The 14,744-nt window shown below is 36.1% G+C and overlaps 2 protein-coding genes across 4 annotated transcripts; both read right to left on the bottom strand.

Moving 5' to 3' along the window:
- Positions 1-3,504: 3,504 nt before the first annotated feature.
- LOC112279117 (RNA-binding NOB1-like protein) lies at positions 3,505-6,830 on the bottom strand. Its single transcript, XM_024513252.3, has 6 exons — positions 6,322-6,830; positions 5,958-6,094; positions 4,704-5,752; positions 4,339-4,507; positions 4,107-4,223; positions 3,505-3,850 (listed from the first exon to the last, which is right to left on the bottom strand). Exons 1-6 carry the CDS (start codon positions 6,629-6,631, stop codon positions 3,701-3,703), a joined length of 1,932 nt encoding a protein of 643 aa, XP_024369020.1. The 5' UTR covers positions 6,632-6,830; the 3' UTR covers positions 3,505-3,700.
- A 2,326-nt stretch (positions 6,831-9,156) lies between these two features.
- On the bottom strand, positions 9,157-11,533 carry LOC112279143 (E3 ubiquitin-protein ligase PRT1). 3 transcript variants are annotated; one of them, XM_090248348.1, is made up of 3 exons: positions 11,283-11,533; positions 10,911-10,965; positions 9,157-10,548 (listed from the first exon to the last, which is right to left on the bottom strand). In XM_090248348.1, the coding sequence occupies exon 3, from the start codon at positions 10,390-10,392 to the stop codon at positions 9,541-9,543; it is 852 nt and encodes a 283-aa protein (XP_090104474.1). In that variant the 5' UTR covers positions 10,393-10,548; positions 10,911-10,965; positions 11,283-11,533; the 3' UTR covers positions 9,157-9,540. The 3 variants fall into 3 exon arrangements, with proteins under 3 accessions (XP_090104474.1, XP_024369062.1, XP_090104475.1); XM_024513294.3 differs by lacking the exon at positions 10,911-10,965; XM_090248349.1 differs by lacking the exons at positions 10,911-10,965; positions 11,283-11,533 and adding an exon at positions 10,970-11,104.
- Between the last annotated feature and the right edge of the window lie 3,211 nt (positions 11,534-14,744).

Raw genomic sequence — 14,744 nt, 5'->3', positions numbered from 1 at the left:
TCTTTTTCTTTTTCTTTGCTAGCAATCAGCAATAATAGAGCATCATCTTCACAATTTATTGGATTTTTTTATCTCTTCATCAACAATAACATTATCATTAGTCGTAGCAATAGCTATAGCAATAATAATATTAGGTGGCTCATTGCAAATTCATCCTAAATCTCATCTTGAATGAAAAGAACTTTGATCCAAATTTTGTACATAATGTAATTACTTTTACCATCAATTTTGTCAACTTTAGCGAAAAAATTAGCAATCTTCATCATCTAAAATATTAGTAATAAAAATAAATAAATAAATAAATAAATAAATAAATAATAAAAAGAAAAAAATATAAAATATAAAAATACAAAAAGTGATTAAAAACTAATCTTTGATACAATAAATATGAATTATAAACTTAAATAATAATAATCAATTTAAAATAAAAATAAAATGGAATCTAATCCTAAGACATACAAAAATATTAATTGGTAAAAAATAATAAAAATAAACAATATAAGAAATTTTGAGATCTAGTCTCTAAACAACCTAACTTAATTTAAAATAAAACATGTGATACTCAAGTTAACTTAAAGGATAGTACAATGAGAAAAAATTATATGATCTAATATCATGATGAATACTTAGGCATACATGGTTTAGATTAATTAAGACATCAAAAATCTTAACAACCTTGGAAGTTAGATTAGTAGTAGCCCTAAAGATATGACATGACTATACCAAATCAATCCTAACTAATCTAATGGTGTTGCTATAGTCTAATCTATTTTGCACTAAAGTTGGTTGACATTAAAGAGCCATAATACTTGGTGGCATTGTTCCATGTAGTTGAAATTTACAAACTTTCTTGGCCTTATAGTATTATAGATATACATATTTACTCTAATAATTATCTAGATGATATGAATGGATAGAAGTATGTAGATGTAGATAGATTTGATAGTATCTCATGGAAAAGCTACCTAGACTTGGATTTATTTCACTATGTATTTGTAGGTGATTTGTAGGTTGAAAACTTTCACAACAAGTTAGCCTCAAATTACTCATGTTAGCCACTTGTGGTATAAGTTGCACATGTAGCATACATATAAAAAACTTACCTTCTAAATTAGACATGTGACTTATAAGTTAGACAAGTATTAGAAGTTTTATAGAATTTTGCCACATAGCTCCTAATTAGATAGTACATACAAAGATAAGAGTAAGGCCTTCTTCACGCTTATCAATTCATTTTTTGCTTCTTGTCTAGTTTTAAGAGTTTTTAATTTCTTAGTTCTTGGCAATAGTCAATTCAATTTTTTCTTGAATGTACATATTCATTATTTTTATTTTTATTTTTTGTCATCTTTCTTTAAAAAACATATGATTTGGTTATTTACATTCTTTAAATTCTTGTCCTTGACACATAGTATCAAAATCAACAGATAAGAAAAATCATAAATTCTTTGTTTTTCCTTGTTGCTGTAATATAGATATATGCAAAGAAAAAAACATTGATTCAAATGAAAATATAGAAAGGTTCTTAGTGTAATTAGTATACAAAGTTAGGCAAAAATCTTAATCATATTTTGTAACTAATGAAGATATTGTTACTTTTCTAAGTTAGCATTCACTTTTTGAATTAATAATGTTATTCAATGTATCGACTCTTTCATAGTTTAGTACATAGAAACAACAATATTAGCTATAGGGACTATGTATCATATCGCCAATGGAAAAACACCTTGGTCTAGCATTTCCTATCTAAGTTAATTTGTTTAGATAGCTTTTAGAAACAACCAAAAAGGATTTGGACCACTTCACATCTTCAAATGCCTTTGTGTTCAAAATTCATGGCTCTTCCAATACTTGCATGTTGTGAGTAGATGAGGAAGAAAGATAAAAGAGAAGGTGGTGCAAAGTTTGTATTTAAGGCCAAGGTGAAAGAAACGGAAGCACAACCTTCTTATGCCCCAATTTTTGAAGATAAGGATAATAATTCAAAATAAGACTAAATAAGAATTTTGGTAACAATGTAGGTAGTTGCAAAAAGTACATTGTGATGTACAACTTAAGTTTAAGACAATTTGTGTTGGCATGTGATAGATGATAAGTTGTGGTGATTATAACAAAAATTGTAGTAACAATAATAACTCATTATATATATTTATTTATTTTTACAAAATATTTTTAAATAATTATATTATTCTACTTTTAAAATTAAATAATACCAAATAAATATTTTTATTTTAAATTACATCTCAATTAATTCACATCTTAAAAAATCTTTAATTTTTTATATCTTACAAAAACTTTGTTTCTACTTTTATGGATTTATATTTTCATATGTAAGAATGACAATTCAAAACCTAAAAACCTTTTAAGACTATATCTCAACAATGATACCTTTTTATTTTATTTTATTTTTGTAATAAATTAGAATAATTATTATTTATAAGACTCTAATGTCAAAAGATATGATATGCACTTGACCAAAAATTACAATACCTTATATTTATGTTTTAATATAAGAGAAATACATCTGAGATCTTATCTCTTTGAACATTTTAGAAAAGTGATTAGCAACTATTAATATCAATTTCTACAATCTTTTTTTGTGTTCAGAAAATAAACATTTTTTTAGTATATAGTTATATTAAACACATCTTCAATCTATAATATGTCAACATATTAAGTATTAAATAGTATTCTAAAATTAAATATTTAATATACAAATATTTATTACATATATTGTATAAAATTTTAATAAAATCAAGAAAAGAATTATGATAATTATGTTTCTACTTTAAATCAAATATTTTTTGTATTTTGATAATAATGATTACAATACAAATTTGTTTTTTTAAAATTGTTAGTAAATTAGTTGATAAAATGTTCTTCAACTATTTTGATTGTAAGCAAATCTAGAAATTAGTAATAACCCCAATTAGATGCTGTGTAGAATTATAGAGGTTTTTTTCACTTAGAGAAGGCAAGTGGCCACAACTTTATAATTACTTAATTGGCTGGGATTCACAAGCCACAATTATTAAGCTATAGACTCAGTAAAATTGGCCCAAGTATGGGCAAGAATGCTTGTTTTTTTTACATAACATTGACTCTGTAGTATGCCCAACTCAAAGATGATTTTATTTCTAACAAATCATGTCAGAAAAATCTACAAATAACTAAAGAAAACTAACAAATCAAATTCTTTGTACTTTTCATAATTGTTAGAAACAACATATCTACTTACACATTTAGATTCATATTAGAATACAATTTGATTCATTTTGTGACCTCTTCATTATTTTCACAATTTCCAGAGATCAAAATTTCCAAAAACAATTCTGCACCCAAAAAACAATATTTGAAAGACTTTTGAACCATGACCTCTAGATTCTACAAACCCCCTACGTATGTTCATGTGGAACCAAAATAGAGTTTTTCTTTCATTTTTGCAACAAATTAGCTTAGAACAGGTAGACAAAAACAAAACAAAAACCATGACACACACAAACAAACAAAAAAAGTAAACTAAAATAAAAAGCAGAAGAAAGCCTATTCCATTTGCTAATTTGGAATCTAAAAGCCAAGCATGTTGCTGAGGAACTAAAAAGGAAAGTCTACTGTATTGTGGTGTGAATAATCTCGGAGGTTACCAGAGGAGTCAATAGAAAAAGACAGTCTGCTACGTAAAATAAATATAAAATTAATATCAGTGCTTCCGGTTGTTCCGGCGCTCATTTGGATTCCGGCGACCACTAAAGACTGCAGATGCTTGTTGCACTGCCGGCATCAATCCTATGTTCTGCATCCCTTTGTTGTTTGTGAATAGTGTGTCCGCAGTCACATACACATCACCACCCTGTCATGAACAAGAGATCACGTGATACAGACGACTTCAATCAGTACCAACATACTTAACCAGGCCAGCCATACTAATGTTCTTTTGTTTCTAAAATGGATGTTCTACAAACTTCATTAAAGCAAAAATACCATTAGGCAAACAATCCGGTTCTTACCTACGATATATCCAATGCTAAGACAACTAGGAGCAAGTAATTAGCTGGGAATAATTGAGCGAACGGGTCGCAAAACTGAGAAAAAGAAGAGATTCTTACCGCGTGAGAAGATTTCTTCTGTTTAGGATACAGGACCCTGTGAGGCAGTTGATCTTCCCGTAAAATGGGATTCTGGGCAGCTCCAATCCTACCACCCTTGGGCATAGGAAGTGAATACTGCACCCATCATGAAAAGAATGTATGAGTGAAAAGAGAATCACGACGTGTAAATAAAGCTACAAATATCTGGGTGTTACAGATTGCAGGGCAGAAGGCGATTAGAGGAACAGACCCGAGTGCCACGAATGTTCACACGCTTAATTTTTCCAGCGTGAACGGTGCCGTTAGCTCCCACAGTAACAGACACCTTGTACAAAGTGCCTCCATTCCCACACTTGGGACAAAAGATGCGCCCCACCTCAGCCGTGATGTTATTGCAAGCCGTACATTTAAGAACCCACCTACAAAAAAAAAAAAAAAAAAAAAAAAAAAAAATGAAGAGGATTATTTCGGAAAACCATAACCACATATGATCCACCAAGTATCCCAAAGCAACCAAGAAATGTCGAGCCTAATCCGATACAGTAATTAACTTCAAAGGTGTAAGCATTTAACAGCTTACATGAAAAAATAAAAATAAGAAACGGTTACACTTACCTGTTCAATTCACGAACATGGGCTCCATTAGGCGAGAGTAACCGCAGACCCATTTGAAGTATGACGTTCTGCATGGCGAAATCTCCAGTCGCACAGGCAACCGAGGATTGCCACGATGAATCTCTCTTTTCAGCTTCTGTAGATCGTGCTACGCCATTAGCATCGCTAATCGCACTACTCTCATTTTCATCCGTCTGCAAACCCTCACCTGAGGCTGCATGTGCAGCCATTTCTGCTTCGAAGGCTTTAGTATCATCCTCTTCATCACCTTCGTCGCCTTCGTCACTATCAGACGCTCCTTTTCCCTCGTCTGCCACCTTAGCACTCTCTATTTCTAGATTAGCGGTTGCTCCTTCGTCCTGTTCTTCACCTGGGTCAGTGTCACCTTCGTTCTTAATACACTCCTCGGTCAGATCTTCGACATCCTCATTTTCGTCCTCATCAAGTAGGGGCGGAGGTACGACTTCCCCTTCAAAGAATGATCTCTGAGGTTGTACATCCATCTCAGTGGGGTGATGATCCCCCGCAACAGAGGATGATTCTGATAAAGCCGCCGCCTTGGCTTCCCGCTTAGCTTGTCGCTTTAGAAATTTGTTCCGAGTAGTCCTGCTACATGCGTGCACCCAACCAGAGGTATCCGCTTCGGCTAATTCCGATTTAGACGCGTCCAATCCGACTGCAACATTTTTCTTACCCTCAATGCTGATGGTGGGCTTGAGCTTTGGCGCCTTAGGCTCTCGTTTTGACCACCCCCCACGTCCCTCGGAATTAGTCTCACCTCGCGAACTAGCACGTGCAGTAGAAGGAATCTCTGACTCGTTTGAACCTGGGTCTGAAGGTAAATTAGCACTCTCAAGTTCAACTACTGGTGAGGAGTTTCCCGACTCCGACCCATCTAAATTCAAATACTTCAATCCAAGGATTCTTGACTGGTTGATCTTGGATTGACTTTTCTCCGCCTCCTCCAACTCTTCCCATTCCTTCAGATTAGGAACATTTGAACCCCAGCCAAGCGGTTCACGTGGCTTATTTTTCAGCACAGGCGTCACCTGTGGCACCCCCAATCTCCACACTTTAGATTCTCCATAAGTTCAATCAAGAAGAATTAAAAAAATTGGTTGAATTTATTTAATCATACTCTGCAGCACAAGGAAGTGGGCATAATATACTAACCTAATATCGACAAACCTAGCAGAATTCGATGCACTAATTGCTGATGTTTGAGAAATTGAAGATTTAGGTAGTATGGTGGACCTGCAGAGGAGGTGGGCGTGTTCGAAGGTGTGATACACCATGAATCTGAGACTCCAAAGTGTAAGCTAGAGCTATAAGTTTCGTATCTACTTCTGATAGTGACTGCAAATCACCAGTCGCCTTCGCAAATCGCACCACTACAAATAAAATAAAAAACGAACATGGTCACCGACTGTAGCAACTTTGTAATGAGTAAAAAGCTACTAGATTGAATCAACAGTCCTCCATGACAGCCTTCCGCAACCTCAAAGAGAAGACTCTCATCGACGACGCGAGCTGACAAAGTTCGCGAACTAGAGCAGTGGCAACACCACAGGTTTGAGGATTAATTGACCAATTCCCACGAATACAAGCTCGCACTCACCTTTGGTAACAGCTTCCGGGTCTGGCTCCATGATTTCCAATTTTATAGGCAAAGCTGCCAGGTTCATACGCGACATCGGATCTCGCACCTCTTTCAGCACTTCCCGCATCGTCACAAATCGCTCAGCAATTCCCACAAGATGCATACCACTCCCAATAACTGCGTTGGTATCCACCACAACGGTGTTCAAGCCGCTCTTACAGCGCACAGCGCTTGGTTCAACCTTCGCCTTCACAGGCACCACCGCATCCTTCCTGGCTATGGCAGACCAAGCTCCGGCCGCTGGTGGCGGTGCATCCTCGCTACCCATCGCAGCTAATCTCCACCAGGAAACAAAATAAAAATAAAAATAAACCTACAATACAATTGACTCCGGTACTTCAAATTTCAACCCAGATTGCAAACTGCCATGCGTCCCAGGTCCTCCCACAGCCAGAGGAGCTACGAAAATCGTGAGAATGAATGCCCTATACCCTAAACCCTTCAGGGACCAAAAACCCTAATGCAGGGCACTGAGTGCCGGTTTGGACCATCACCACTTTGAGTAATGCCCCAGGTTCATCCATTGGATGGATTAAAATTGGATGAACGCAGGCACTGAGAAGGCTCGAGGTGCCTCTGTTAATGTGCCTTCCTGTGGGCAGCACCTTTGAGAACAATTACTAAAAATTACATTACAATAAATTTATATTTTTAAAAATTATATGTATTTATGGTATGAAACAAAATGAAAAAAGAGTATAGTACTCAAAAACTAAGGAATGTCAATTAGTATTTAAATATGGTTTCTTTGAAGATATTTAAGATTTTTTAACTATTTATTCCTAATTTATCTTAAATAGAGTGTGTTCATATTCTAATTTATGAATTTTAATTTTAAAAATAAAAAAATATTTTATTGTTCATTTTTCCATGGTTTAAGTAGCCTACTTATACTATTCTTTATATTATAGTATACGTAGCCTATTCTTTGTGCAGTATTGACAATGAAAAACAAAGAATTAATATAACTCAAGAAGGTATAGATTTTTTTCTATTTAATTTTCTTGTAGTTCAATAAATGATGATTTAAGTAAGGATTGAATTTTTCCATATATATTAATAAATATCTTGATTGAGAATGTTTTAATTGAGTAGTCTTTCACTTCTTCACTCTTAGTTCTTTTGTTGATTTAGTAATAGAATTTATTCTCTTGAAATTGTTATCACTTGTTTTAAAAAGAAAAAATTTAAGACAAATATCATCATCCAAACTATAAAAAAAAATCAGTATTTTGAATGCATCTATGATAATTCAATAATTAAAGTTATTCTTATAACATTTATTGAATGTATTTTCTTTTCTTTTCATGAAAGTGTTTTATAATAAATGCAATATTTACACAATAGATAATAAAATATACACATAACAAATCATTATTGGTAATGTTTAAAGATAAATTGTCTTCTTTTTATTTTAGTTTTTATTATTTTTAAATGTAATTTAAAATACAATAAATATATATATACCTATATACATACAAAAATATATACATGTACATACTCCAAGTCTTGCAAAGTTTGAATTATATTTACTGTTGTTAGATAAAGTAAAACACATTCTAATTAAATGACATATTTTAGTTATATCTAAATAAAAATACATGATCCAAAAAGTTATTCATATATCTATTCATATATGTTTTTATAAATATATAAACATATACAATTTTGGTTATTTTTTATAAAAATATAAATCCTAAATTTCAAAATTAAAATAACACTCAAAATTAATCATATAAAAAATTTATAATATTATATTATAACTAATTAATTTATGCATTTACGTAATAATGATACACAATCGCATATTAATGATATACAATCACATAGTAATACACAATCACATAGTAATACACAATCACAAATAATCTAAGATGATTATGTATACACATTAGATTTGGATTATTTATATAAGATATTAGCAATGTTTCAATTGGGATGTTTTGATCTAACATCGTCAGTTCATATAACCAATTCGTACCAAAATTTCTCCAAAAAGTAGTCCCAATACATTTATTATCTAATCAACAAATACTATTTGTTATCAGCTGAAGAATTTATGTTTTTAAGAATCTATCAACTTCTCAATTTGCCACACATTTCTTAGAAATTCCTTTGTCCGTGTCATTGCCTTGGTTGTTCACCTTTCATATATATATATATATATATATATGGCTTGAATTTGCAAACTATTTTGTAATAACTGTTGGTGCATTGAAGAAGATTGAATAAAAATTTGGAATGTCTACCAAGGGTAAAGTTAATTTTTTCAAATGAAATGATTTACTTTCAAAACCTTTCACAGTGTGTCAGTAATTTTTTGTTCCAAAAGAATGGTTCAGTGAGAATTTTTTCCCAACAAGAAGAAATGTAATTTTTTACTTCCTTACTGACAACTCAGGTTCAATTCCTATGTCCAGTGTGACTACTTGGAATCTACCTATATAAACAAGATCCGTAAGACAGGAAACCCATCGTATGTTAAGATCATTCACATTCCAACACGGAGCACATTGCATCGGTCAAGACAGATTCACAGTATACAGTAAAATGAGGGGTGGATTCACACAAGCTGTGCTTTGCATGGTGGTGCGGAAGCTCCCTGCACTGACAGAGGACTTTGCAAAGTATTGAGAGAATTTGGGAACTTGGAGAGGCAGTTGCAACACAGTTTGCAGAAACGAATCAGAAGATTGTATGGGAATAGAAGTCAGACCTGGTTGAAGAGACTGCAACCGGTAGATTGACTGTTTTGTGAGTGATGATTCCTGTGACACTTCAGTGGAACGGTCGTAGAATGAAGCTGAAATATAAGGGTCATGGAGGCGTAGATGAGATTTAGGTGAGGCAAACGCGTCAAAACTCCCGTTCTGCAGTTAACTATCCTGTGCAGTTGATGTTGCCAGATACAACTGGATATACAACTGAATGTACAACTGGACTGTTCTAGTTGCAGGATAGTCCTCTAAGTTGCTAATAACTGTGTTCTACGTTTGGGAATATCGTCAATAAGCACAAATCACTACCGTTGTTAAGCACGTACGAGGATTGGATTATCCCGTTTCAGCATTCGTTGATGAAGATAATATGCACTGCTGTCGCCGTAGCTACTTCTATGGAACATTACTTCAACTCATACGTCAAGATTTTAAGCAACTGAAATTCTTGACAGGCTCTTCACCAAGCCCACACAAATATCCAGGGGTTTCGCAAGGAGCGTTCCTCCATGCGGTGTCGAGGCCCGTGCCGTTGGTTGAACCTCCCAGGCAAAGAGTTCCCACGATCCTGACAAGTCTGGCAAAGATCGTACCCACAACTTTCCGGACAGTCCAGACAGTGAAATCGTCTGCCAAGAATGGGCATCATGCCACACCCGTCGCATCCAACGTTCTGATGAATCGGGTTCTGCGTAACGCCAATTTCCTCAGGATCATCCGCTGGCTGGGACCTCCATGATTTCATCTGCATCTTCGCCTTATCGCTGCTCTTCACTTCCTCGCTTCTCAACTTGTAGTCTTTCGGAAACTCCCTCTCCATGTACTGCTCCAGCTCCACACATACCTGCGGAAAGGCGTCTGGATGGTAGACACCGCAGAAACGGCAGCTGTTGGTTGGACCGGACGCGGCGCATGTTTGGCACATGAGGTGGCCGCAGTTCATAGCCACCGGCTTGTAGAGCATTTTCTTGCAGATCTTACAATTTATGGCGGCTTTGCGCCCTAAGGAAGATGAGTTTGGGGGGATTTCAGGAGAGTAAATATTCTGGTCGTGCTCTTCAGCTGAAATCTCTTGAGTGCGGGATTGGTACTCGCTAGGATTCACGAGTTGAAGGAGGTGGTGGAGCTGGGGTGAGATCCGAGGGATGTGGACATAAGATTTTTGACAGACGGGGCAGTGAGAGACAGTGGAAGTATTCATGGAGCGGTGGACGCACCAGAAACAGAACATATGGCCGCATCCTTGGACCACGGGCTTGTAGCTTAACTCCAAGCAAATTGGACAGATGAATGTTTTCCCTGCCTCTGACATCGCCACCGATTCCGCAACAAGAGTATGCTAATTGATCTCGAGGAAAACAAAATTTAAACAAACAAATATGTGAGTGGTCCGTCCTCAACCGTCCTTAGAGTTGATGCATGTAATCATTTGAATCAATGTTACGAAGTGCTCGACAGTAATCTGAATCTGGAGGCACACAAGAGAACTATCAGCTCATGAAAAATGGAATTGTAGAACTACGAGTTTTGCAACAGGGAGTGGTTCGTGTACAGAGATCAGTTGCCACCAGAATCAGGAGTGAAGGATGAAGCAATCACTACGAAGAGGCTTGTACTGCGACAATCAGGAGCTGAAAGACCAAAAAGCTACAATTTTTTGTCAATGCAAGAAACCTGTACTCTTTCACCTAATTAAGCAACTAGCAACCCTCATTTTGACCTCCTTTCATGTCTAGTCAATCGACTCGATGTCTCCATTCTGTACAAGAGTCAGTCTGAAAACTTCTAAGCAAGATTATCCTTATGCATTTTGATCGTCAAGATTCCCACCAATCCAATTCCCATGTTTCCGATTCCTGTGTTCGTAAAATCGTCTCGAGGAAACCTACATTAAATAGTACCGTCAACCGTGGAAACAATTCCAAGAATATAAATCAGCCAATCTCTGGAGCCCTACTCAGAACCACACTTCCGCACAGCCATTAAAAGACCATTCAACAGACCTAAACTCAACCTCCTCCCACTCTCTTCCAAAAATTTCTTCAGATCTGCCGGACACAATTTCTTCATTTAAAATATTCCACAAAAAAGCCAGACGACAAAAACAACTTCATCACTGAATATCCAATTATTGACCCAAAATAGATTCCCGAATATTTCGATTCTAAATCTCTGCACATGCTGAACATACTGAGTCCACACCTTTCCTTCTCGTTGCGATTTTCTCTATTCCTGGTTTCTTCACGCCATTGCCACACGAGATTGTTTGAGACCTTGCACAGACCCCTCAAAAGCACCCAACACAACACAACAAGAGTGCTCAATTGTGATATGCGCAATGCAGGTGAAGTTTCGGTAGCTGAATGAACTATGATTACTACAGAAACAATCAAATTCCTAATTTGCGAGGTTATGCAATTGACTGCCGACCGATGGAGCGAGCAGAGCTGCGAGACGATGCGAGAAGAATACGAAAACCCTTCAGGCCGCGAAGCTCTTGTACTGCGAAGATGGAGATTAATGATATTTAATACATGGATGAATGATCAAAGTCATCAACACTAACGTAGTCGTGTCGTCCTGTATTTTTCGTCCACATCCAGTCAAGTCGCCGTCGTTGTGATCAAGTCGTCGTGCCTTTTTCGTCCAAGTGTGAATGTCAAACTGATTGATCCTTTTTACTTTTACTTTTTTTCTGTTTCTCCTTCTATCTTTTATTCTTATAAGTTATCACAAGAATGATTTTCTAGTTTCAGTCTTTTCAGTATTGATATGAGATGGTTTTGGTTGCACTTTGAAATCACACATTATACATGTGAGTGCAACTGAAACAAACACTGTGTCATTTGTGTGATATTTCATCAGCATTGTGTAGTTATCAAACAGAAATGAAATTTAGATTCTGTGAAATGTATATTAATTGTTAATTGAAAATTTATGATGACTATTTCAATCTTAAAGAAACGAATAAAAACGAATAACATTGGATACTTCAGCATATTGTTTACGTATCGTATTTTATTATCAAAAGTGACTACCTTGGTTATCAACATTGATTCTGGCATGTTGGACATTTAATACATACATATAGGACACAAAAAACCCACTTACAATAAATCAACTCCAAATTATATATCTTTATTTGTATATATATATATATATATGTGTGTGTGTGTGTGTGTGTGTATGTATGTACGTATGAATGTTGCTAAAAATGTTTAAATTTTATTATCTAACTTATCTACATACACAAATGCACACACACACAAGAAGAAGAAGAAGAGGAAAATAAAAAGTATGGACACAAATATAAACCAGTACTTTTTTTAGCACAGAAATGGGTCTTGCAAAATTCAGTCACCTTCCCACTTCGATGGCATTTCATTGCTTTCAGACATTTCTTCAAGCTTTCATATTAAGTCTAGTTAACATTCTCCTACGTTGAAAAACATGTCTCGTGAAGAAAAACGAACACTCTACTTAACACAGTGAAAGTAATTCTTCCGATCATAGAAAAAAGGCTTCATCTTTGTTCCTCATCTCTAACTCCGTGTTTTCTGTCTCTCGTGTAAACCCATTCCTCATTCCTCTTTGCTTGTGCATGTGTGTGTCTATGAGAATGAAGTGAGCAACAGTGGAGCTTAGATCTGAATGAGAGCGACTGGTTGTGTGCGAGGGGTGGTAAGGTCACCCGGGACTAGAGAATGTAGTAGGTGTTGATTAGTCACCCCATTGCAGATAAGATCTGCAGTAGGGGAGTAGCTTGCCTCCCATGGGGTCCATGCACTCGCACAGCCCTCGACCACGTCCACCTGCGGCACTCATCTTGAAAGCATCATCACAAGTCCACCGTCGGCACCCCAAAAGCAGGAAAAAACACACACACACACAAACTTGAGGCACGCAACAGAACAAACAGCACACTCGCTCTCTCTCGGTTTTCACGCTTCCTCTTTTCTCTTTTAGTATAAATATCGTATTTTTGCTTTTTTTTATTGTATGATTTGCAGCTTTTTCGGTGCGATGGAAAAGAGGAACCTTTGCATTGTGGGTTGATTGATGGATTGAGGTCAACAACTGGAAGGGCGGCGTTGGTTCCTGGTCTTTGCGCATGTTGAAGACTGGTCGTGGTGGAGGATCTCCACCGCGATTTCAAGCGAGGGCTTGGACGGCTCTTTGAAGGCGATGATTTCCCCGTGCACGCCACAATCTGCAGGTTTCTTATCTAGACCTCAAGATCCGAGAGGTGGACATCGTCTGTGAACATCCCTGCAGTCTCTCAGTGTACAGCACAATCGCGGCAGAAAATTCCAGGCCTTGAGTAGCGGTTGTCTTCGGAATGGGCACCTCACAAAACTCTCAAAGTTGTAGTTTTAATAATGATGTGTGGGTTTTGAAGGCGATTTTCACCTCTAGTCCAGAGCATTAGAAATAATGAAAAGCTTTTCTTATAAATCTTAGATTTTCTCCCACCCAAATTCTCTTTATTAATAACCAATCTAACACGGTTTGGACTCTATCTAAAGGACAATGTAAGAGGACTATCTAGGTTCAATGAATTACACTCATTTTTGAAGGTGAAGAATGGAGCAATCATCACACACAAAAGATGATATAGAATAATTTGATAGAACATGATGAAAAAATGTCCCAAAAAATCACTTACAACAAATGAAAAAAACAACACGACAACTACAAAAACATTCACCAACAAATGGGACAAACCTTTGGATGACCAATAATATGTTATAGACCAAAACCAGTTTGAAAATTACATGAAACTCCAGAGTTTCTCATGGTGACTTGATGGTGCATGAAGGTTAATGTTAGACTTTTGGGTGTGATTTGTATTTCCGTGTGCTCTTGCTATGGGATCTGTCTTGCCCACAGAGAGTAAGGACCTCAAGAATTAAGACCTCAGGCACTCTGTAAGCTGTTTTCTATAAAATATAATGTATCAAGTAATTTCCAATTTCTGTAAAAAAAAATTACAAAATACAAAATAAACAAAATAAACAAAAAATACAAAACAACGTTCACACAACCTTGCTATGTTTTTGCCTTCCTTACCTGACTAGTCTCACAGCAACCACATTATTGAATGAATTCTAGGATTCTATCTAAATAAAGAAACTAACATAATTGAACCTCAACAGTACTTGCACCTTCCTTTCAATCAGGAGGAACCCATTTTGAGTTGGGTGTGTCCCCACCATTCTTACTTTTCTTCGAGATTTGAGATTTTCTATTTTTATTCCAGTTCTCTAAGAAACCTTTTAATACACAATTTCATTCTGTCTGTTGAAAAATCCATGTTTTTTAAACACCTCACTATCTTGGATTGCCATGCATTCAAACCACATTTTCTGATTTTGAGAGATCAAATTCGAGATATTTAATTCTAACCCAGAGAAATCAGATTCAAAAACGGAAAGGCAGAAAGTGAGCCCTGTTGTAAAAGTTGAGCTCAACATCGACAGCAATCAACTGGACTAAGAATCAGGAGGGTGCATGATTGAACAAGTCTATAAAGTGACATAGCCAGCATTCAGGCTATCAGGATTCCAAGGACCCGATCAGGATCGCTTCCAGAATGTGGGGTGGCTTGATGTGTGCTGCTGCTGTTGAGCCGAGCCGAGCCCTGCAGGGTCGCATGTGTGCGTG

This window comes from Physcomitrium patens, chromosome 2, assembly GCF_059467195.1.
Source record: "Physcomitrium patens ecotype Gransden chromosome 2, ASM5946719v1, whole genome shotgun sequence".
NCBI classification, from domain to species: Eukaryota; Viridiplantae; Streptophyta; class Bryopsida; order Funariales; family Funariaceae; genus Physcomitrium; species Physcomitrium patens.
Note: the sequence above shows the minus strand (reverse complement) of the source record. Positions and strands in the feature narration are given on the sequence as shown.